At 34.8% G+C, this 24,897-nt stretch overlaps 1 protein-coding gene across 1 annotated transcript in view; it reads right to left on the reverse strand.

Moving 5' to 3' along the window:
- DMD (dystrophin) overlaps positions 1-24,897 on the reverse strand; it is a 2,123,648-nt gene that overhangs the window by 1,111,180 nt on the left and 987,571 nt on the right. Inside the window, exon 44 of the mRNA XM_057539128.1 lies at positions 9,619-9,766. Coding sequence (XP_057395111.1) covers positions 9,619-9,766 — 148 coding nt within the window. The remainder of the gene's footprint in view (positions 1-9,618; positions 9,767-24,897) is intronic.

The raw sequence follows: 24,897 nt of genomic DNA on the forward strand, positions 1-24,897 counted from the left end.
CAGCAAGGGTAGCTTGTTGGTCTTGACCAGGCATTCTCATTAGAATGAATGAAGTCCAACCATATCTCTTATCTCAAGTTTAAAAGTCTCAAGAAAGAATATGATTGGCCAAGCTTAGGACCTATGCTTAGGACCACTGAGATGGTGGGAGAAAGGCACTGGCAGAACAACTTCGAGAACTCTCTTGGTCAGAATACTTGATTTATTGTCCCATGAAGACTGCTCAGGTAATCAAGAGGACCTGGCGGTACTATCAGTAAGGAGAACAGTTCCTATATACTCTTCAAAATGTCTAAGTCCACCACACACTATTTAAGTGACTTTAAAACCTCTTTTTATTTTTAATCATACCCCTTCTCCTAATGCATGGAGTTGAAAGTTGACTCAAATAACTCTATTTGGAGTTACTTTTTTGTTACCATGACTTTCAGTGTGTTTGAGGAGCATGGCTGAAGTCTACTTCTCTGTTATCTCAAGTAACAAAGAATATTTAAAGAGAGGGTAAGAAGGACCCTTGAATTTTTATTGCAACTTTTTATGACTCTATCTTCTAAAGAAAGAGCTAACAAACTTTTTCTGTAAAGAGCTACATAGTTAATCCTTTGGCCTTTGTGGGCCAGGCAGTCTCCATGGCAACTACTTATCTCCCCCTTTGTAGCCAGAAAGCAGCCATAGACAGTAAATAAATGTGGTTGAGTCCCAGTAAAACTTATTTGCAAAAACAGGTGGCTGGCAGGATTTGGTCCCGTAAAATTCCTCTTCTGAAGAATTTAATATTTATAGGGTCAATAATATTTAGTGTACTATGTATTATATCAAATTCATTTAATTGCTTGACATCTGAGGGATGTCATAGGTGAGATACTTACTCCTAATAATGACCAGTTCAATGTTCCACATGGAGCCCTAGATTCTATGGTGGCATATTATTTTGTTTCAGGTTGAAGTTATAAAGTAAAATTATTTATTGACAAATAAAAATAATAATGTGCCAATAAAACCTCAAGGGGAAATATGCCACCACACAGTCTGATATGTACTCATATCAGGCTTATCTACTATTTTTCAGTTACCTATGTGCCTGAATCTTTCCTCCTTAAAAAAAAATACTGTCAATTATAGCTTCAAAAAAGAGCAAGAATTTAAAAATTTCTTAACTATGATGTTTGCAAACAATCCTGGTCTCTGGCTTGTACCTATAATTTGGTTATCTAGCAGGAAGATTTACCATTCTTATGACTAAATACTTGCTATTCAGCTTGATGAATAGTTCATCCTGAACCAACTCATCTATGAACAGGCCTCTTGTACTATAATTTGTCAACTTTATCATCGTTCAAAATTTAAAATTCACGTCAGAACATTTTCTCACTCTCTTTGTATGACTTGTTCATAGCTAGCTCTTTCCTTATGCTGCCTTTCACAATATTGCTCTTTTCTGTTGCCCGAAATCTCGTTCTCCCAATTGAGTTTGGGAATCCCAGAGGTGTAATGGAGGAATGGCAAGATAGACTAAAGGGACACAAATAACTGCTGTAGAAAGAAGACCCATTTTCCTAGGCTGGCTCCAGGACTTTCTAGAGTGTTTACATATGGCCATGTGTTTCTACCTTGGCCTTCATATGCTGAACACATGCGGCTGTGAGCTTATTAAGGGAAAGGTGGCTCTTTGCCAAGTCTGTATCCCTAGTAGCAAGCAAAGTGCCTGCCTTGCACACACTAGGCTTACACTAAATATTTGTTGAATGGATTTTGATATTTATGATATACTCAAAGGGTCAGAGAATGAAGCCATCATATTACTAAAAACTTTCAGCAAATATGAGAGTTTCAAGTGTTCTGTACAAAGAAGAGGAGAGGGCAGCTCCTTGGAAGGAAGAATTTCTTGGATATGAGATGGGGTAAAAATGGAAGAAAGGACAAGCTTAGGGATAGTTTGCCTTAGGGAATAATATGATGAAAATATAATCCTTTCATTTATCCAATTATTCATCATCATGAGTGTTATATATTTTATGTACGAAGAGATTGTTCTATGTACTGAAGACCTATTAGTGACCAAGGAAGACAAGGTCCCTGCAAGATTTACATTCTAGTGGGAAAGATAAAAAATAAACATGCAAACATATATTAAAATTTCAGCAATCGACAATGTTATGAAGAAAGCAAAGCAGGGTAATTTGGAGAGAAATTAATCCTCTCTCCCTGTGTGTGTGTGTGTGATCTTTTTAAAATAGGAGAATTCACAAAAAGCATATCTGAGAAGATAACATCAGAACATGGACATATGTAAGTAAAGAGAAGTGTACAAAAGTCCTGAGAGGGAGGCGATTAGGACATAGGGGATAAAGACTGAGGATAGGGTAGAACCCTCTAGCAAAGAGAAAAGCAAGTTTAATGGTAGGAACGAGCACTAGAAGGAACAGTAAGAAGCTATGAGAGAAGAAACAGCAATGAGATCACAGTGGCTGGAACATCCTCTTTGCAAAGTATTGTACTTCATAAAAATTACTTATATTAGCATTAATCTTATTTTTCATTAAATAATTTCTGCTTCACATTGCTTCCATGTTGATGTGAGCAGGGTTTTTTCCAATTTGGAATTTGCAATTAGCATGCTTCACTTTTTTTTTTTTTTGGTAGATTCTTACTCTCCTAATAATTTCTTACTCTAAGAATGGGGATCCCTTAGGGATGATATGTTTTTTCATGAATTTTAAGCAGTTCTTTACAGTTGTGGCTATTACAGTAAGTTATAGTTTTGGTTATTGCTTCTTTTCCATTATGTAGAGCAATTTTTCATCTTCTTAAACATATCATGCTAGACAACAGAACTTAAAGAACTAGCCATTGAGTTTATCCAATTATTTTAATATACTTATCTTATGAAAGACACATTTGATAGGCAACAATTTAGAGCCCCTCTCTGAATTTCTGCACTCTGCCAAACTCCCAATAAATCTGTTATTACTACTTCTGAAAAGATGCATAGGAGCCAAGAAGTTATAGAGGAGTTTCTAAGCAGCAATAAAAAGCTAACGATATTTACGTAAGAATGAAGTACCCAACTGTTTAACTGTATTAAGAGACTGACTTCTCATGCCATTACCAGCTAATAACATTGGAAAGCTTACTTTAAGATGTATTCCCATACTTACACATCACTGTAACCCTAAAGTAAGTGACTAGAGACAAATTATCTTCGCAGTAAATTTTCATGTTGATTCTCTTATGTTAGTGTATATCCTCTAGCTACAGAAACCAGGGTAGCTTTGTGACCACCAAACAAAATCTTATGAAATTTTATTACTGCTGGGGAAGTATAAAGGGCCAGGAGTAGTATGAATTATTCTTAACATTGGGGTCCCAGTGAAGGACAACAGATGGCAGAAATTTTTACTCAAATGATTTTTCTATCAAAGTTTCTATCAGCATTTGAGTCCCAGCAGTGCGGCCATTAAGAAGCCTTCAAACTCACCAGCCAGCTGGTAAAATCAGCACTGTAAAAACTGACTACACAGAAAACATACTTGTATGCAATTTGGTCTTTTATACCATATGCCTTTTTCTACATAGCCTTTGATTTACTCCATATTAATTCAAAGTCAGTTATCTCCTATAGAATCCTTTGGGGGAGTAGATTACCAATTAGGTATTAAAGTACATCCAAATAAAAATACAAACACTCACTATAGCAGATAGTGTCAGTGATCTATGCACATCCATTCAGCACTCTTTGTTTCTGAGCAAGCCAATGGTTTTTCAATGATGGGACCTACCACTTGAGGGCTTTCTAGGCTGCAAGCTCAGAAATCAGGGTGAGAATAATTAGAAAGTCTGGGTATTTCCAGTAAGAGGAAGACAGCTTTTTTATGGACTCACTTTGTCTCAAGCTTTTGGGTAGGAGTTACCCAGCTCCAATGTGTTCTTGGAATCTAAACATGTAAGAATTGGGTCCTTTACAAAGTGCTCTAGAATTTTCTTCCATCACAAATAGCCAAGGTAAGGCAGAGCTGAAGAACAGTTAAAACTGTCTTTGACTCTCTCAGATGCTTCTTTCTTTGTCTTCTCTCCCTCAACTGCAAGAAACTAGTGCCTTTTTTCCTTGATTTATTTCCTCATCTGAGAGATCACAGAAATGTTCTCACGTTACAACTATACAGTTTATATGTAATTTCCCATTCTCCATGCAAACTTCCAATTTGAGAAAAGAAAAAGCGTATTTTGCTTAACTAGAACATGAATTTAAACTATTTTTTTGAGATTTGATGATGAACATAAACATTATGATATGACATACTTATTTAATCCATGCTGTCTTAAGTACCCACAATCACAATGAATTAAAATTTATCATTATGTTACAAAGTAAACAGTTTTTAATTGAATTTATTTACAGCAATACACAAAAATATATTGTACTTCTACCATACAATGGAGTAAAACACAGTAACATTGAAAGATATGCCGGAAGACTAACTTTAAGAAGATGATATTTTGCCTAAAAACAGCAGTTAACTAATGTCACAATAACACATTGCTGTTTCACTCCCTATGTTTGCTTACCATTCACTGATTTAAAGCCTAAAAAGTTTCATCTAAATAATCCTACTTCTGTTTACTTCTTTAGGTTAATTTCAAATGAAATTTCTTAAGATTTCAAGGTCTCATGCTTGCCCAAGGCAACGTTCTTTAGAAGGTGCTGTTAATTTTTAATACGGTTCACTAAGCAGCACTGTCCCATAAAATAAACAGGTTCCATTTCCATTAATAGCAAGGTTATTCTACTCTTTTAAATATTCAATCTAATTTTGATTTTTGTTGTTTCTACTGTCAACTTCAAGAATTTTCAACTCCATTAAAATAACAGCCCGTGCTTTAAAAATTATTTCTTTCTACTCTAGAAGAACACGTAGAGCTAAATGTTAGGACATGTTATGACTTCCACTTTTCTGTTTTCACTCAAGGCACTTGTTGGCACACCAATTCACTCTGTCACTAGATGAGTTAACATTATTTTCATAACTTTCCTTCATGGTGCTCAGCTTTCCCTTTGAAAACTCCCATTAACATTTATTCTTGTTAGTTCTAAAAAGAGGCAGATGTGTCAGCTTTCTGAGGAAGATTTGTTTGGTTGAACTGGAATGTTCCTCACTTTCCAATCCAAGAGCTATACTTTGAGAAAACATCATAAGTCATAAAAGTAAGCATTATTGAAAATGCCTGGTTATTCAATCTGTATTTCAGATATTTGGGGACAGCAATTCAGTAAATGCACTTTTGTTCTTATAGATACAGGCTAATCACTTAGGAAGTGTGATTAGTTATAAGATCTCACGTTTAATGAGCATTTTGTGGAGAATGCAATTCTAAGTACTTTATGCACATCTCATTTTTACTATTTAAGAGAAGAGAAAACAGAGACATAGAGATTTAAGACACTTCACAAGATTCTGCAGCTATTAAAGGAGCTAAAGGATCTGGGATTTGAACCCACACTTTCTGAATGTGGCTTCCAACTTTTTAGCCAATTTTCTAAACTTCTACTAGAGACTAATGTGGCATGTCAATATTTTTGTGGGTGATAAAATTTTCCATATGTACTCAATTACTGCTTGTTGAATGAATATTTAAGAAACATAAATAATTGAATGAGCTTATTAACAGACCAATTTTAGTGGCATGTAACATGATTGATATTTTCTCATGTAAAAAATGTGATATTTCTAAAAGATTCCCCATGGTGGCATGACATATTTTTGGAATATCTTGAAAAATATTAATTAATATATTTAATTTTATCATTCATTTGTGATGGCTGAGTTGCATTCATTCAATAGCTGAGTTGCATGGAACCAGATGATCTTTTTGGTATTGGCAGCAACTTTATTTTGAATAGTAACACCAAGTGTCAGTAGGACAATGATTTGTCCTTTTTAAAGGTAAAAAGATAAATAAAATGCAGTTTGATAGAAGTCTATACAGATAAACTTACAACATGTACCTGTTTATTATTTTATTTCATATCTAGACATGATATCTTTGCTGAAAATTATTCTTATGAGGCTTTAAACTCCAGTGTACCCCTGTAAATATTTCTTTAGTACATGGGCTGCTTGGTTGATTTTCCTTAAAGTAACCATTGCTGGTTCATGGCAACAAATCTGTCTGTTGCTAACAGGCAGCATCTACATTCTGTTTCCTAAAATAATTTCTCATCAAAAATTTAAACTCTCTTATTCATTATTAGTCAGTCAACAATGATAATGACCAAGACAGCTGAAATTACCACAGTTTCCATTTGTCTTATCAATGGAGGTGACTTATAGTGCCTTCTGGACCCTTTTCTGAGACTTACCAGAATGGAAAGATAACTCCAGATGTCTTATGTTTATGTGTGCCTATGCAGGTATGCACATGTGTATGTGCATGATTTTGGACCTTCCTAATCACCAGGGGGAAAAAAAAAACGTAACTGCGTAGAATATTTGTGATATCATTCACAGTTCCATAGCTAGAAAAACTTTTCCCTGGACATCCAGAATTCCCTTTTCTATTTCATTGAGTAAAAAACAGACTAAATAAAATAGTCTTTTAAGAAATTCTCCAATTAATGGAAAAAAAGTTTTGATAAAATGTTCATCAATCACAACTAAACCCCAGTGTCAAGAAGTGGAGAACTTTAGTCATTCTCAAGGCAACTAAAATTATCATATAGTTTTAAGATTGTATAGAAGTAAACATACTAAAATATCAAATGACATAAAAATTGTTTGTTTTGGACTTCTGCTTCTGTCCAAGTTGGAGTAACAGGGACCAAATTTAACTTCTTGGTTAAAAATTTTTAAAAATGAACAAAACGTATGAAACAATGTTTTTTAAGACATTATACACTGGGTAATTTAAAAAAAGTGATCTCTAAGAAATTAGAAACAAATGAGGTGAGCCCTACCGTTGCCCCAGCTTACTATCTGGGCAGAGTTGCAAGCTACGACAAAGGATGAAGGCACTCTCACAAAGCCACGGAGTCTCCTTGAGTTGAGGAGATGGAGCTGGGAATCCAAGGAGACCAAAGTGGCTAGAGTCACAGGGCAGAGCATCAGAGAGGAGACAGATACACAGAGAATAAACATTGGAGATGTGCAGAGAACGCCCTTCCAGTCTTCAGCTCAGTCCCAATCAGTTCCCATATGAGAAGAAACTACCACTGTCTAGGGAAAGAACTACACAAAATGATTAAAGGGAACAATCACCAGAGTTCACATATGGCTGGGAATAGTATCTGTTCCTGCCAGCCACAGTGGAAAACATCATTCACAGAGCATCAGAGTGAATACTGAGATGGGTTTTGCTTCAGTAGTGGGGAAAAATTAGCCCTAGACTTAGGTTGTTCTGCTCAAAACTCAAAAAGTATAAGAGGAAGACACTCAAAAGATCAAACTGTTTCCAAGCAAACTAACTGTGTTCCAGCACAAAGGTCATTAATATTTATCTGCACAAATATATCAAGCACTCAACAAGTTAAAATTCACATCTGGCACCCAATCAAAAATTACCAGTCATCCAAAGAAGCAGGAGAATAACACCCATAACAAGGAGAAAAAAATAATTGAAATTGACCCAAAATAGACACAGATGATAGAACTGGTAGACAAGTACATTATAACTGTTATTATAACTGTATTCCATATTTTCAAGAAGGTAAAGATTGACACGTTGAGTAGAGACATGAAAGATGTTAAAATTCTCAAGTCACACTTCAGCAATGTACTGAATCACACAAAACAACGTCAGAGGTTAAAATTATACACTAGATGAGATTAACCACAGATTAGATATGGTAAAAGATCAGATTAGTCCATTTGACAATAGAAATTATGTAAAATGAATTACAGTGAAAAAAAGACTGAAAATAAAAAGAACAAAACATCAGTGAGTGGCCTAATATATGTTATCAGAGTCCCTGAAAAGGGGAACGGGGCAGAAAAATATTATTTTTAAATAACACCTTTAAAATTTCTGAATTTGATGAAAACTAAGGACACACAGATCCAAGAAGCTTAACAGACCTCAAGAAGAAGAAGCACAAAGAAAACTATACCAAGGAACATCATAAACCAATTGCTCAATTCCCAAAAGCACTCCCTAATAAACCTTCTGTATCCATTTCTGAGTGAGATGCCAACCTGAAATATATACCAATATCCATATCAAGACAACCACCCTCTGTGGAGTAGAAGGTATGTATATATTTACCTACAGTATACTTCTACATTGCTTTATTTTTTCATAATGAGTATATATTATTTTTACAACAAAAACAGATTAATATTATGTAACTACCTTGTGATGGATATCTTTGAAAATGGCAAGAGGTTTATAAATCTCCCCAAGAACACCTTATATCTCTTATAATTCTGCCTTTAAGTCAGAAACCTAGTGATGCTGCATTAGCTCAAAATTCACTTTAGTGCTATTACAAAATGTATTTTCTGTATGATGGCAGGTTGGAAATCCACAAATTTCCTGTACCTGCAATGCCGATGCTGATGTGTATAAAAATTTGATTGAAATACACATAATTACACAAGATTTCAAAATTACTCATTTTCTATGTTTACATAGTTTACACACACATAGGTGTTTAAATGCTAACTTTCTTAATATCAAAAGGCCTATTTGCTATGCAAAAAATATTTGAGAATGGAGAACTGTAAGGTTGAAAATGATACTGCTTTTATGAATCCAGCATTTTGAAATGTCTGGACTATTTAATACATTACCCTTTTCTTTGCTTTCATCTGTCTTAATCAGTGTTTTCTGGCATTCAAAAACTGGCCATAGTTCAAATCTACTTGACTGAAAATTGCAACCTGAACAATTTTAACTAAAAAATGTTGCAAAAGTACTTAAGATTTGGTGTAATAAACACAAAATTTCTTATACCTAAGCCATATACTTTATAACATAAATTATAACCTCTACAATCCACTTTATCTGCATAATCAAAAGACACAGCAAGTTGAAATTAAACTGTACGCTGGTTATAATCCATATGTTGCATTTCCATTAACAAAACCCATAAAACAGTCAATAAGTACTGCCAATTAACTCTGCATTGTTTTGGCCTCTGGACTATCTCAGAAGGCATTTTGTCAATAGAATATATAGAAATATTGCTACATCACCACGAATTGTCTTTAGGGAAACAGAACTGTAATTTCATCATGATGGATATTTCTAGCAACTACATGATTGCTAAGTATACCACAAGTTCTCCTCCTGGACAAAATCCAACATAAGGCAATAACACACACTTCCCCAAAGCCACAGGACACCCTGCTGTAAGATGCTTCCCTGTATCAAAGATTCAATTACACTTTGCAGTTCATCAGGTAAACCAGTTACGTCTAGACTCCCATCCTGACACTAAACGTCCACTGCATAGTCTTCCAAAATGATCATCATGACAAGTTCTAGTAGGTGCAGTGCTGACAACAAAAGTCAAAAATTATAATTTCCATCATCCTTCACAACCTGAACTTAAGAAGTTAAGTAGTCGTGATGTTGTGGTGAAGATAAAAAACAATTTGAAAAAAAGAGATCTCAAAAACTTACCTTAAGATACCATTTGTATTTGGCATGTTTCCAACTCTCAGGAACTTGTGTCTTTTTGAGAAAGTGTTCAGCTTCTGTTAGCCATTGATTAAATATCTTCATATCATAATGAAACCGCCGCCATTTTTCAACAGATCTGTCAAATTGCCTAGAATTAAAAAATATGGATCAAGGAAAATAAATGGATTATATGGACCTAGCATATATTTTATTACATTAACAAGGATATTATTTTGATAGTTTCTCACATTTGTATATTTCAATTTCAATTAACATAAATAATTAGTATAGAATACAGGATGAATTAAAATAAAAGGTTGTGATTTTCCCTTTAAAACGGAATACATTTTGTGATTGAAACAAAGATGGAAACAACTATCATGGAGTATTAGTGTTTTTTTCCCTATGAGAATATTTAATTTTTAATAAAATTTCAGGAATTAAAAAAATACACTAAAAAAAAATACACTAACATCTAATAAATTAAGTATTTTGAAGCTAGATACTAAAAGTCAAAATATTTTTTGGATCAAAATAAAATTATCTCATTAAACTCTATCAATTTCAGTCATATCTTGACCTAAAAGCGTCTATTCATTAAGATCCTCAAGCATTCAGGATGATAGATGTAACTTATATGTAGGCTTACATGCAAAAAATCTACCAACTAACTGATATAGTAGTCTAAAACAGATGATGAGTGTTGTCTTCCTTTATCCTTCCTGTTTCATTGTATCCACTAACATTTTAAATTGGAATGCTGAAGGAATTTAGTGCAAGGTAATATGTTAACATCTCATATGAAAAGAATATTAAGAAGGAAGCATTTGGTCATGTTCTGGTCACAGAAGAGACTGAGGCAGAAATTATATGAGTCAAGGCTTTATGTTTACCCTGAGACAGTTGCACATAACAATCACTTGTGGCATTTAAAAAAAAAACAGCAATAAAACACTGATTTTGGGTCCCCAATCTAGACCAATTAAATCAGTATCTTTGGAGGTGGGATCCTTACACTGGTATTTTTAAAAGCACCCAGATGATTCTAATGTACGGTCAAGGTGAAAAATATTGTACATTGTTAAGTTTTGAAGTTTTATGGGGTTCATGATCTACTGGGTCTCCCCATCCAAACAGGCATTTGCCAGCACGAAAAAAAAGCCATCCTGAAGATTCCTGGCTGTGGAGCTGCCTCACAATACAGTAGTCTGTCAAACTTCTCTGAGTCCTACTCTTAAGATGCAATGGTTATAGTTTTGAATACCTTGAGGATCTTCTCAGATCTCTACCTCCATTTAGGAACTTTAAATAATTTTAGAACCCAAATAATGCCACAATTCCCTACTGTTTTACTGGGAAAGGAATGGAATTCACATTTATTAAACATTTACTATGAACCAGGCCCTGGGCTCTGTGCTTTCACGTAGACCATTCCACTGACTCCTACAAAACCCCCTGCAACATAACAGTTATTACTTCCATTTCCCACTGGAGAAAACTGAGATGCTGAGTAAGTTACCAAAAGATAAATAGACATCAAATGGAAGAGGGGGAATTCTAACTCAGATCTCTCTGGTTTCAGTGGTGTCTTTTACCACTTTACATTAAATTTGCTGGGATTTCCTTTTTTCAAGATGAATTTTCACCAAGTTAAACAATTCAACGTGATAGTTGTAGGCCTCTTTTTCCTATTTTTTCTTCTTTATTTTCTTCCAATATTTAATTATATATCTACATGTACATTGCATTCTATCAGATATCGCATTTAATGATTAACTGTATTTTCACCTTAAAAATATCTAAAACAGACAGTATTTTGGTAGCATAAAAAAGGCAGCCAATGATAGCCAAAAGAGGCAGTCTCTATAGCTAGCTTATAAAAAAGAATTCTACCTTTAATAAATAATGGCATTCTTGAGTTGATCAAATATGATATATCCATGAGCCACAAAATTATCTTGGAAATGTTTGCATATTTAATAATAATTTTGTTTTCATATGTTTTCAGTGCTAATACACAAAACATGACTTAAGAATACATCATAAGAATTTATTCCCTTTAAAAAAGAATTGTACATTTTATATGTCTTACAGGCACTTGAATCACTGGAGTCAAAGAGTTGTTAAATGAGAATCTAAAACACAATGAATCATAGTTGGCATTGTTCCATCTTAGTGAGATTGTAGTTGATTTTAGTTTTCATTATATGTATTTTTATGTTGCCAAGTTTTTCTGCAATGTGCATTTCGTACTTTGAATATTCAGAAAAAGTTATTAAAATTTATTTATTTATTTTAAATTGAACTATAGTTGATTTACAATATTATATTAGTTTCAGGTATACAACCCAGTGATTCAATATTTTTGTAGACTATACTCCATTCAAAGTTACGGCTGTATTTTAAATAATGGCCATATTCCCTGTACTGTACAATATATCCTTGTTACTTATTTATTTTATACATAGTAGTGTCTCTTAATCCCATACTCTTATTTTGCCCCTCCCTTTTCCTTTCCCCACTGGTAACCACTAGTTTATTCTCTGAATCTGTGATTCTCTTTCTGTTTCATTATATACATTCTTTTATTTTTTTAGATTCCACATATAAGAGATAACAGAGTGATAACATAGATAACATCTTTCTCTGTCTGACTTATTTCACTAAGCATAATACTTTTTAAAAGGCAGTCTCACACACAGACAACTAACATCTCCAACTATCTTCCTGCCACCATAGTCTGGGAAACAGGCAGAGGCTAACCAGACCACAGAGGAGTTGTCATTTGGTCATAATTTACCATCCCACCTTTGTAGCAGTCATCAGTCCCCTTCTTACTTTTCTTTTTTCCCAACCCAATCACCAGATTTACCCTCTTGCCAACCCTTTTAGCTACTGGGAGGTGACTGTTTCTCCAACATCTGTGCTATAAATACTCTTCATTCCAGGCTGCTGCAGATGTGTCCCTACACCACTCACTGCACTGGCAATTACCATCTTCCACCAGATTCCACAAAGCCTCCTCCCATCCAATCCCTCTTCTTCTTCACAGTTTATCTATCCTCTAAATTCTCCAGGAGAAGAAAACCATCAGCACCCATACAATTGATCATGGTACCCTTAGTTCTGCAAGACAAAGTTGGAGATAGGAAGAGAAGGGAAACAGTCTGAGAGCTCAGGCTTCTCTACTTACATCTGTGTTCCAGGCCCACAAAAACGAGACAGGATGGAGTTACCAGCCAGAAAGGACTCTCTGCAGTGCCCCCATGCCCTGCTACTGTCTCAGGATTTCGTGACTTTGCACATTAGTCCAATATTCCTGAAATGTCCTCCTTCCCTTTGCTCCCTTTCCCCCAGCTCCTGCAATCTGAACCTTTTCATACTTAAAGACTTGATCTGAACTACTTATACTGTCACTTTATAAATATCTAAATATAGAATATTCACTAGAGTCTGCAACTGCTAAAACTTCGAAAACTGTAAAGCTGATTTAATTTTATTATTAAAATTAATGTTAAAATAAGTAACTCTATTCAAACAAAATATTAAATAAAAGCATTCACTTTACATGTGATGACATTTAATGTGAGTAATAATATTTTAAATTCCATTTCAAGCATCACGTAAAAATCTTAAATATACTTTCCAGCATTTTAATACGCATTGTTAACAGCCAAGTCTAAATCTATTCTTGAATTTACTATGTAAAGTTTCATTTTTTATCATGACTACTTATAAACTTAAAACTCTTTCCCACCAAGGAACATTCCAAATGAATAGATATTAATTTTGCTAGTTTTGCAATGTTACATTTATAAATTTAATCTCTAATCACTCACTATGCTCCCTAAATTCCTCTCATTCCATTAACTGGATGGTCCATGACTGAGGAAAAAGGCAGCAACAACCAGAAACACATAGAGATGTTAAAAATAGCATTCAGGGAAAGAAATATTAGTTTTACCCTCTGTATTATTACAAGGGGAAAAAAAAATTTGCTGCCTTTTTTCCTGGCAGTAAGAGGAAATGCAGACCCAACTAAATAAAAAACAAAAAAATGTCAGTATAAACATATGGATAATAAATCAAGTGATTTTAAAATTTTGCAAATATTAAAATCCTCATTCACTATGCAAGCAGTATTTAAAATTACACTGCTGCTTCATTTATGTGCAGCATAACTTATTTCCTGCTGTTCTAAATCAAGTTAGTCAGATTATTCTCGAGCATAAATTACATTTAGGGAATAATTTAGGAACTTTGGGACATACTTTAACACTTTCGGGCCATTAAGGTGATGCTCAATTCCATGAAATAAATTTAAATAAATAACACCCTAGTAGCCTTCTGACATATCCACTGTGGCTTTATACTTAAGGTCTGCAAACTCAGCACTGGGCTGCTGAGTATTTCCTTCTACTTATTTCATCTTTGATTAGGTGAGTGGGAGGGCTCTTGGCGAAAGTCTCATGGTCCAAACTATAGCAGCTGATAAATAAAAGTTAAATTAGTCATTTGCCTCGAATCATAGTACCTAACTCACCTTCCCACACCCGCACCCCCCGATCCCTGTTTCCCCAGTAATCAAATTATTTAATAAAACCTAAGTATACTAGCAGTACTGAAGTATTTCCTACAGAACGTGGCTCACTCTGGGGAACTCTTCCATGGCTTCAACTTTCCTCACCCCTCTCGTACCCCTTTTAAATCTTACTCCTAAGATTTCTAGACAAAAGTCAGTTCTCTCATGCCTAATTTATATACTGAGCCTAGATCCATGCATGTATAATTAGACTCCACTCCAGTTGGCTGTCTCACTGCAACCACTCACTGGACACAGGCTTATACCTGAAACCATGACCTTGCCTCCTCACACAGGTAGAGCACAGTGGTCAGATTGCCTAGGGTGGAATCATGGCTCCACCATCTACTTTGTGGCCTTGGGCAAGTAAGTGACCTCTCTGACAAGTTATTATAAAAGTAGTATCTCCCTCCTAAGGCTAATTTTGAGGGTTACATATATGAATGTATTTAAATTTCTTAGAACAGTAATTGGTAGGGTTCAACAAATATGAGCAGTAGTTTTTGTTATTATTCTTCTGTCTCTATTTGCTTAGGTTTTCAAATGCAAATCAAATCACCAGTATAGAATCCAAGCCATGTCATTGTCTCTCTGGTGGGGAATCAGATGTATAAGAAACAAGTTCATTTTCAGGATTTAAATTAATTAAATAGATGATGGAATTAGCTTGTTTACAGAAGCTGAATCACTACTCCAGCATAGAATCCATGGTTGACCATGCCTGGCTCTGACCACCCTATATATATATTTGTTTTTTAAACACCTTTTATTGTGAAATATAACTAATAAACAGAAGAATCTATACAATACCATGTTACCATAACCCAAGACAAAAAATTTTTAAAAAATCTCCAGCAGTCAGAAATCCCTCTTGAACCCCCTCCCAATCATTATCCCCTCTTTCTCCCACAATATAACCTCCATCCTAACTTTCGTGGTAATCATTTCCTTAGAAGTTTGTAATTTAAATACACATTTCTAACAGTAGAGTTTGGCTGTTGTATGTTTTTGAACTTCTTATATATGGAACCATATAATATGTATTTTTTGGTATGATGGTTCATTTGCACAATACTATACACTTAAGATTAATCCATCTTTTTGCTTATATATTGCTGTATAATATTCCACTGTGTGATTTTCTTTTTTAACTGTTAATAAATATCTAGTTGTTTCTAGTTTGGGGCTACTATGATGCCGCTATAGGCATTCCTATAACTGTCTCCTGGAATGTGTACACAAGCATTTCTGTAGAGTATATACCTAGGAGTGAAACTGATGGGCCATCAGTCATGCATGCACATCTCTAATATTACCAATTAGTGCCAAATCATTTTTACCCCTAGTTGTAGTAGTGAATGAAAGTTTATACTCTTATTTACAATTTATAGTCCAAGTAGCAGTGTATGAGAATTCCAGTTGTTCCATATTCTCACCACCATGTGGTACTATCAGACTTTTAAATTTCAACTATTCTGGGTGGTATATAGTGATATCTTATTTTAGTTTTAATTTGCAAGTTCCTGACTACTAATGGGGCTGACAAAATCTTTCCATGTTTATTGGCCATTTGTATTTCTTATTTTGTGAAGATGACAAAAGTCTTGGTGTTATTGTGAAACATAACACACAGTTGTTATTTACTACAAAGTGATCATTCTATGAACACCATCCAGATCAAGATAGAAAACATTGTCAGCAGCCCAGAAGCCCTCTTTGTGCCCCTTCTCACATTTCAAGAACTTCTCCCAATTTTCTACCAGATAGTCTGCTCTTAAAGATTTACAGGAATTCTTCATGATTATGGATATACACATTATATTATTTATATGTGTGTTCCAAATATTTTATCCCACTCTTGTGACTTTCATTTTCACTCTCTCAATGTCGTCTTTTGATGTACAGAAGTTATTAACATACAATATAGTCCAGTTTATTATTTTATGATTAGTGCTTTATACATCTCTTTAAGAAATCTTCCATTACCCAATATTCATTTACAAATACGCCTTTACTTTGTTATAAAAGTTTTATTAATTTGCTTTTTCCCATTCATATCTATAATCCTCCAGTATTATATTTTTGTGTATAGTGTGAAATAGAATGTATATATATATTTTTCGCAGCAAGACATTCTGTTTTAATTTTTAAGGCAAGGCATACAAACAGAACAAAATAATGCTGTACAGTGGAAAAATAAAAGTGTGTGCTGTGAAAAATAAGCCTCTGTCCCACTTCAGACACCCCCCAACTCTGCTAGTTATTCTCTCATTGTAACTAAAACTTTTATAATTTGAAATATTTATAGATCTGGGCAAAGAAATAAACAAATACAGTGTTTTAAAGTGAGCTTTCTCATTCAGTTTTATTGTTTTCAATAGATCCATTGTTAGCATTTTTACAGCTCTGGATTGACATTTTATTTTGTAACACCCAGTTTATTTCATCTTTATTCCTCTCTAGGTTGTGAGTCTGATTCTCAGGCTTCACCAGTTTGGAGTGGTTCTTTGATTTTGTTTCTCACAGTGGTTATAATACTGGAGTTTAGGAACTCGTTCTCAGGCCTCTATTCCCTCTCTCCACTGCTAAATTCTACACATTTTGTTTCCCCTGTACCTCATAAGTTTCCATTTATTGCCACATGAACAAACAGAAAAGACAGACCTTATTTGAACTGTATTACAGACTTACAGACATCAACACTTAATGTGACCCCTTTCCAATTACAGGGGACTCTTTTGCCATGTTTAAAGGAGACAGGGATATTTTTCCCTCAAAAAACAAAACAAAACAAAAAAACCTAGTTCATTTAGTTATTACAGGTGAACCTTTTGGGTTTGGATTTCCTGTCTGGACATTTCCCTATACAATCTCATTCACTCTTAAAGGTTCAAGTAACATCTACAGCAGGGGTTGGCAAACTTTATCTATAAAGTGCTTGAAAAAAATATTTTAGGCCTTGTTGGCCATGCAATCTTTTTAACAGCTACTCAGCTTTGCCATTGTAGCTCAACATCAGCCATAGACTGAATAAAAGCAAATGAGTTTGGCTAGATCCCAATAAAACTCTATTTACAAAAACAGGTGTTGGGCCAGATTTGGCCCAGGGGCTGTACTTTACCTACCCATCATCTATAAACTGATTACCACATAGCCCCAGGTTCTAGCCCTCACCTGAGCTCTATAACTAGCTGTTTTTTGTACTATCCTCACCAGAACATTGTATGTGAACCTCAAACATGACATGTTTACAATCCCTTATTTTCTCCTCTAAGTCTTATAATTTTAGTTAAGGATTTCCAAGCTCGAAATCTTGAGGTCATTCTTTACTCCTCCCTTTCTTTCTCACCATGCTTGCCTCTATATCTATCTCATCAATTCTAAACCAGAAATGAGTCTTCAATTTGGCTTCTTCCCTCCAGCCCCACTTCCATAGCCTTTCTTGAAATCCCCTAATAACTTTTTCTCACAATATCCTAACTAATTTCTCCCTATAGTCAGTTTCTGAGCACTCTCTAACCTATGTCTACACTGCCATCCCTTCTTCCTCTTTGGTTCCAACATGTACGTTCACAGACATTCACATAGCCCACAATGTATATATTACACTTTCAAACACCGAATATCTCAAAAACTTCCATAACAATCCACCCCCCCCTTTTACTCTGGGCCTTTTGCTATATCTTAGAATGCCACACCTCTGCAATGTCACTTTATTCTGTGAGGCCTGTCTCCCCTGAAATTAGTTACTTCCTCAGACAAACTCCCCTCACTGTGCAAAAACCTCTATTAACATACTACTTCATGTTCTAACTATGTATTTACAGAGCTGTCTTTCCCAGCAGACTATGAGCCTTTTAGAGAAAGGAATACACCTCATTCACCTTTGAATTCCTAATACTAAGCAAAGTTCCCGGCACAGGATAAGTGTTTAATACATTTTTAAAATGAATGAATGAATGAATAAAAGAGTTCATGAGTAATTTCCATGGGCTCCTTATATGTTCCATTTAGGAGCCATGAAGGCTTGGGTATATCACTTTACCTCTTTGAATCCAGGTGTCTCATGAATAAAGCCAGGATAATATTGCCTACATTACACAGCATTTTGATGAGAATGAATGTATGCTGTAAGCTATAGATAGCAATAACATTTTAGTGCTATTGTTGTTAATAAAAGCCTTTAGTAATCTGCACATTTTATAACATTGACACAGAATTTAGAATTTAAAAATATCTTAGCCTATATCAGAAATCATTTTCCAAATAGGTAAATATGTTCTCAGTGAATTGTAGATCTTAATAATAGAAAATAGAAAATAACTTTTAAATATAAATAATTTAGCTCAACACCATCCTAAAAAAATAATACACTTTATACAAACTTGCCGACATCTAATTTAAGTATGAGGATGAATACTTACTTAAGAACTATGACTCTTTAATGGGAATGTTTCAAATAAAATAATATTGATAAAATTCACCTTACATCAAAGAACTCAATAGTGTTACCTTAAAAATAATGATAAAGTTAGATCGATGCTGACGACATTATTTGTAAAGGCTCACAAACACTTTACACCTAAAAATATTTCAAGAAATCTTAAAAGTCTTTAGACTTCTAAAGTGTTGGGTTTTTAAAAAATTTTGCTGATCTCTAATTGGGCACACATATCTGGATAGGAACTAAAATCGGTATTGTAGTAGTTTCTTTTTCCTACAAGTAGGCAGATTTGTGGAAAAGGAGGTTAAAATAGAAAAGTCTCATGGAAAACCTTGAGTCATCTTAAATAAGGACTTTCTGAATTGTAAGTACACACAATATCACACATACACACACACACACACACACACACACACACATATATATATATATATATATATATATATATATATATATATATATATATATATGTATTCACCAAAATCAAGAACTTGACCAAAGTGGATATTAGGAGTTTGGGGGACCTTGATTAAGCATATTATTTTGGCTTAGGAAGAGACATCCTAAACATCCCTGAGATAAATTTAGAAGTACCCAAATAGGTAGGGGTCCATATCTTCACCTACACTTGACATCTGATTACTTAATTAGTTAATTATAAAAAGAAAAGGATTTCTCAGGGTATATGCCCAGTAGTGGGATTGCTGGGTCGTCTGGTAGTTCTATTTTTAGTTTTTTAAGGACCCTCCATACTGTTCTCCATAGTGGCTGTATCAGTTTACATTCCCACCAACAGGGCAAGAGGGTTCCCTTTTCTCCACACCCTCTCCAGCATTTATTATTTCTAGATTTTTGATGATGGCCATTCTGCCCGGTGTGAGGTGATACCTCATTGTAGTTTTGACTTGCATTTCTCTAATGATTAGTGATGTTGAGCATCCTTTCATGTGTTTGTTGGCAATCTGTATATCTTCTTTGGAGAAATGTCTATTTAGGTCTTCTGCCCATTTTTGGATTGGGTTGTTTGTTTTCTTGATATTGAGCTGCGTGAGCTGCTCGTTTATTTTGGAGATTAATCCTCTGTCAGTTGCTTCATTTGCAAATATTTTCTCCCATTCTGAGGGCCGTCTTTTCGTCTTGTTTATGGTTTCCTTTGCTGTGCAAAAGCTTTTAAGTTTCATTAGGTCCCATTTGTTTATTTTTGTTTTTATCCCACTACGGGGCATATACCCTGAGAAAACCATAATTCAAAAAGAGTCATGTATCGCAATGTGCATTGCAGCACTGTTTAAAACAGCCACGACATGGAAGCAACCTAAGTGTCCATTGACAGATGAATGGATAAATAAAATGTGGCACATATATACAATGGAATATCACTCAGCCATAAAAAGAAACGAAATTGAGTTATCTGTAGTGAGGTGGATGGACCTAGAGTCTGTCCTACAGAGTGAAGTAAGTCAGAAAGAGAAAAACAAATACCAAATACTAACACACATATATGGAATCTAAAAAAAAACAAGAAATGGTTCTGAAGAAGCTAGGGGCAGGGCAGGAATAAAGACGCAGACGTAGAGAATGGACTTGAGGACATGGGGAGGGGGAAGGGTAAGCTGGGACGAAGTGAGAGAGTGGCATGGACATATATACACTACCAAATGTAAAATAGATAGCTAGTGGGAAGCAGCCGCATAGCACAGGGAGATCAGCTCGGTGCTTTGTGGCCACCTAGAGGGGTAGGATAGTGAGGGTGGGAGGGAGGGAGACGCAAGAGGGAAGAGATATGGGGATATATATATATGTATAGCTGATTCACTTTGTTATAAAGCAGAAACTAACACACCATTGTAAAGCAATTATACTCCAATAAAGACGTTAAAAAAAAGAAAAAGAAAAGGGTCTCTGATATTACTAATGTCTGTGGTATTCTACAAATCTCCTTTGTCTTTCTCTTTTACAAACATCTTTGCTGTAGTCCGAAGTCCCAGCAGGCCAATGACTGTGTAAAGGCTGCAGTATTTGACAGTTCTGTCATGTTGGAAAAATATTCAGGGTATGCTATTCCTGCACTGCTTGTGAAAAAAACAATGTAGGATTATGCTAATATTAACCTAAAAATTATGCAATTTCAAGGTCTTGATTTGGAACAATTAGCACCCTGTAAAAATACTCAAAGTAGTAAAAATAGTTTGCTATTAGTGAGCTGCAATGTTACCTTTAACATTAGGATATTTTGGAAAAATTAACTACAGAAACTGATTCAGCAGTTTAAATAAAATAATCTAAATTTCTTAAAAAGTTTAAGGTAAAATTCTTTTTGAGGACCTGATATATTCATGGATCTCCTTTACAAAATGTGAGCATTTAATTTAAATTTACACATCTTTAGAATATAGTCTCACATTCTGTATGAAGACATAGTTTCAATTTAAAACAGGCCATAGCATGGGCATATATACACTACCAAACATAAAATAGATAGCTAGTGGGAAGCAGCCACATAGCACAGGGAGATCAGCTCGGTGCTTTGTGACCCCCTAGAGGGGTGGGATAGGAAGGGTGGGAGGGAGGAAGACGCAAGAGGGAGGGGATATGGGGATATATGTATATGTATAGCTGATTCACTTTGTTATACAGCAGAAACTAACACACCTTTGTAAAGCAATTATACCCCCAATAAAAATTAAAAAAACAAAACAAAAAAAACCCCAAACAAAATAAATAAATAAAATAGGCCATAGGGGACTTCCCTGGTGGTCCAGTGGTTAAGACTCTGTGCTTCCACTGCACAGGGTGCAGGTTCAATCCCTGGTCAGGGAACTAAGATCCTGCATGCCCACGTGGCATGGCCAAAAATAAAATAATAATAATAATAATAATAATAAAAAAACAGGCCATAAAACAAGGAAGCTGTGCAGCGTATGAAGTTTGAAGACAGGTAAACATGGGTTTGATATTCTGCTTTATTGCTTAATAGTGCTTTGTAAAGTTCAGCAGGAGATTTAATTTGCTAGTTTTATAACTCTCATTTGTGAAATAGGCATGATAATATCCACTTTAGAAAACTGTTATGAGGATTAGGAATAATATAGTAAAGTTTGTTAAGCACATAGTAAGTGCTCACTCAATGTTGGCAATAACAATAGTCATAATATCCAGATGTACATAAATATGAATATATAAATATTATATATATAAATAACCATGTGATATAAATGTAATTGCCATGCTCATAAAATATTATTAAAATTTCAAATATATATATGATCATTTTCTTTTCAATATATAACTATAAATGAAGAAAATATGTATGACTCCTTCTGTACATTTCCTCATTCGCACACAAAAGGAGAATGATATCTTCAGGTAGATCTAGTATTCTTGTCGTTTAAGACTCAGACATTTCACTATGTGTAAAATGATTTTATTGCTGTTATAATTGAGCAAACCTAAACTACTATAGCACATGGAGTCATCTGTCTTTCCTGGTTTCTTTCTAAATGAGGGAGGGACAGTGCCCTTGATTTGGCTACAAAATTAACTTCAATTGTTTTCTGCTAAGGCAGAATGAGAGGGGGAAAAAAAAAGGTGAACATATTTTGATCTTCAGGGCAAATAATACATTTAGGTGTCATTATCTTCTCAAAAGTATTAAAACACAAATTCCAAATATGCAGGGTAAGATCAAAAAAGAGAAAAGTATGACATTTTCCTTCTTAGGCTACCAAAATGTTCATTTCCTCCATAGGCTGTTACAGCAAATCAAAATATACCACTTGAGATCAGCTTATAAAAGTGTCTCTTTTTTACATGGGCACTCATTTCTTTCAACCATTATTAAAAATAAAGATTAAGATTACTGTGTATCTTAGAATATATTTGGCATGAGAGCACAATAACACAAATATAAAAATAAAATTGAAACAATTAACTTTTCACTTAGCTTGATTCTACATGGGCTTATACAGTTTCGCCGGGACTATTACCTTCCACAAGGCTGCTTTTCCTATTAAGGTAGTTATAATTAACAAGAGCCCACACACACATAATGGTTATCATCTACCACATTAATGAACATATACAAGCTATTATTTTTCCTAATGTTTACTACATTTCATTTTTTTAACATCTTTATTGGAGTATAATTGCTTTACAATAGTGTGTTAGTTTCTGCTGTATAACAAAGTGAATCAGCTATACATATACATATATCCCCATATCTCCTCCCTCTTGCGTCTCCCTCCCATCCTCCCTATCCCACCCCTCTAGGCGGACACAAAGCACCGAGCTGATCTCCTTGTGCCATATGGCTACTTCCCACCAGCTAGTTATTTTACATTTGGTAGTGTATATATGTCTATGCCACGCTCTCACTTCATCCCAGCTTACCCTTCCCCCTCCCCGTGTCCTCAAGTCCATTCTCTATGTCTGCATCTTTACTGTATGTTAACACATGTATACAGAATACATTTCACTTTATTAGAACCAATCTCAAAGTTTATGTAATTAAAAAAATTAATAGTGGCATTTATAATTGTCAGTTCATTCTAAAATAATTTTCCAGGGCTTCCCTGGTGGCGCAGTGGTTAAGAATCTGCCTGCCAATGCAGGGGACACGGGTTCGAGCCCTGGTCCGGGAAGATCCCACATGCCGCAGAGCGGCTAAGCCCGTGCGCCACAACTACTGAGCCTGCGCTCTAGAGCTCACGAGCCACAACTATTGAAGCCCGCGCGCGTAGAGCTGGTGCTCAGCAACAAGAGAAGCCACCGCAATGAGAAGCCTGCGCACTGCAATGAAGAGTAGCCCCCGCTCACCACAACTAGAGAAAGCCCACACGCAGCAACTAAGACCCAACACAACCAAAAATAAATAAAATAAAATAAAATAAATAAATTTATAAAAAAATAAAATAAAATAATTTTCCAAACAAAGAAAAAATATTCCCATTTTACTACTGTAAGTTGGGCTTCAAACATGCAGAAATAGTACAATAGAAAAAACAAATTTAGAAGAGCCAAGTGGAGTTAACAGAGAATTAGTGTTAAAATTACACCAGACTAACATTTCAATTAGAAATAGCAAGGAGAAAATATCTAGGCTATCAGAGGTTGTAAGCAGTAAAGAAAATAAGAACCATGACCTATTTTGCTGGGAGTTGTATCCATAAGTCAAAGGGAAAGTGTCCAAAGGACTTTCTTATAAAGTTAGATAAGCAGTAATTAATTTCAAGGCAGATTTCTGGTTATGTATGTATGTGTATATACATACATATATAACATACATATATATATATATACATTTTATATAGACAAACATATGACAAATAAATATGCCAGGGGTACCTTGTTAGGAATATGACTGTGATGCTCATTTTAGTTGAGTCCGCTGATCCCATGAACATGTGGTGGACTCCCCCACTCCTACTCCCCAGGATGGATGTCCAGTGGGAGCAGACCAGTTCCAGCACAGCATCATGTAGGTAGGACACCTTTGCTTCAAATTCACTGAACTAAAATCTGACCCAACCCTAGCAAGTATAACTCAAGGAAACTTTCATCATATCTGACTTACTAAGTTATGAATAAATATCATCATAAAAATCAAGCTCCTTTTGCTATTTCACATTCCATCTTATTAAAGGCACAAGTGTATGAGGAAAATATTCTTGGCATAAAACTACTATATTCATTAAATTTTTTCTTTCCTACACCTGAAGGCACATGTCTAAACCTGTAGGGGTTACTTTATTATTTAATTAGAGAAGATTCTTTTCTATCATTTTAGGTGTTTCATCTGAAGTTTGATTAACATCAGTATATGCTGTGCTCTCAAGCGAGTAAATATAGTTTGTGCAGAAAGAGGAAAGAGTAGAAGCAAAATTTTTTTTTTAATTTAATACATGTAAAGAAACAGAACTTCTAAGAAATAAAATATCCATGTTCACAGCCCACAGCCCATAAACGCACATGACGTATAGTATTTGCCTGTTTTATTTAACCATTAATTCATTCCTTTAATAAACATTTATTGAATGCTTAGTATTGGAGTTGTCAGAATGTTCAACTCAGGGGGTATTAAAGATGAAAAAAGATACTATCCCTGCCAATGAGAAACTCCCAGTTTAACGTGTGTATTAACTATTTTAATGAGGACATGTGCCAAAATTGTAACATATAAAGTACTTGCCCAGTGCACATCTCCTTGCCTTTCCGTTTCAAAGTACACTGGCTCAACTTTGAAATGCCAACACTT

The sequence above is a fragment of the Balaenoptera acutorostrata genome, chromosome X, assembly GCF_949987535.1.
Source record: "Balaenoptera acutorostrata chromosome X, mBalAcu1.1, whole genome shotgun sequence".
NCBI lineage: Eukaryota > Metazoa > Chordata > Mammalia > Artiodactyla > Balaenopteridae > Balaenoptera > Balaenoptera acutorostrata.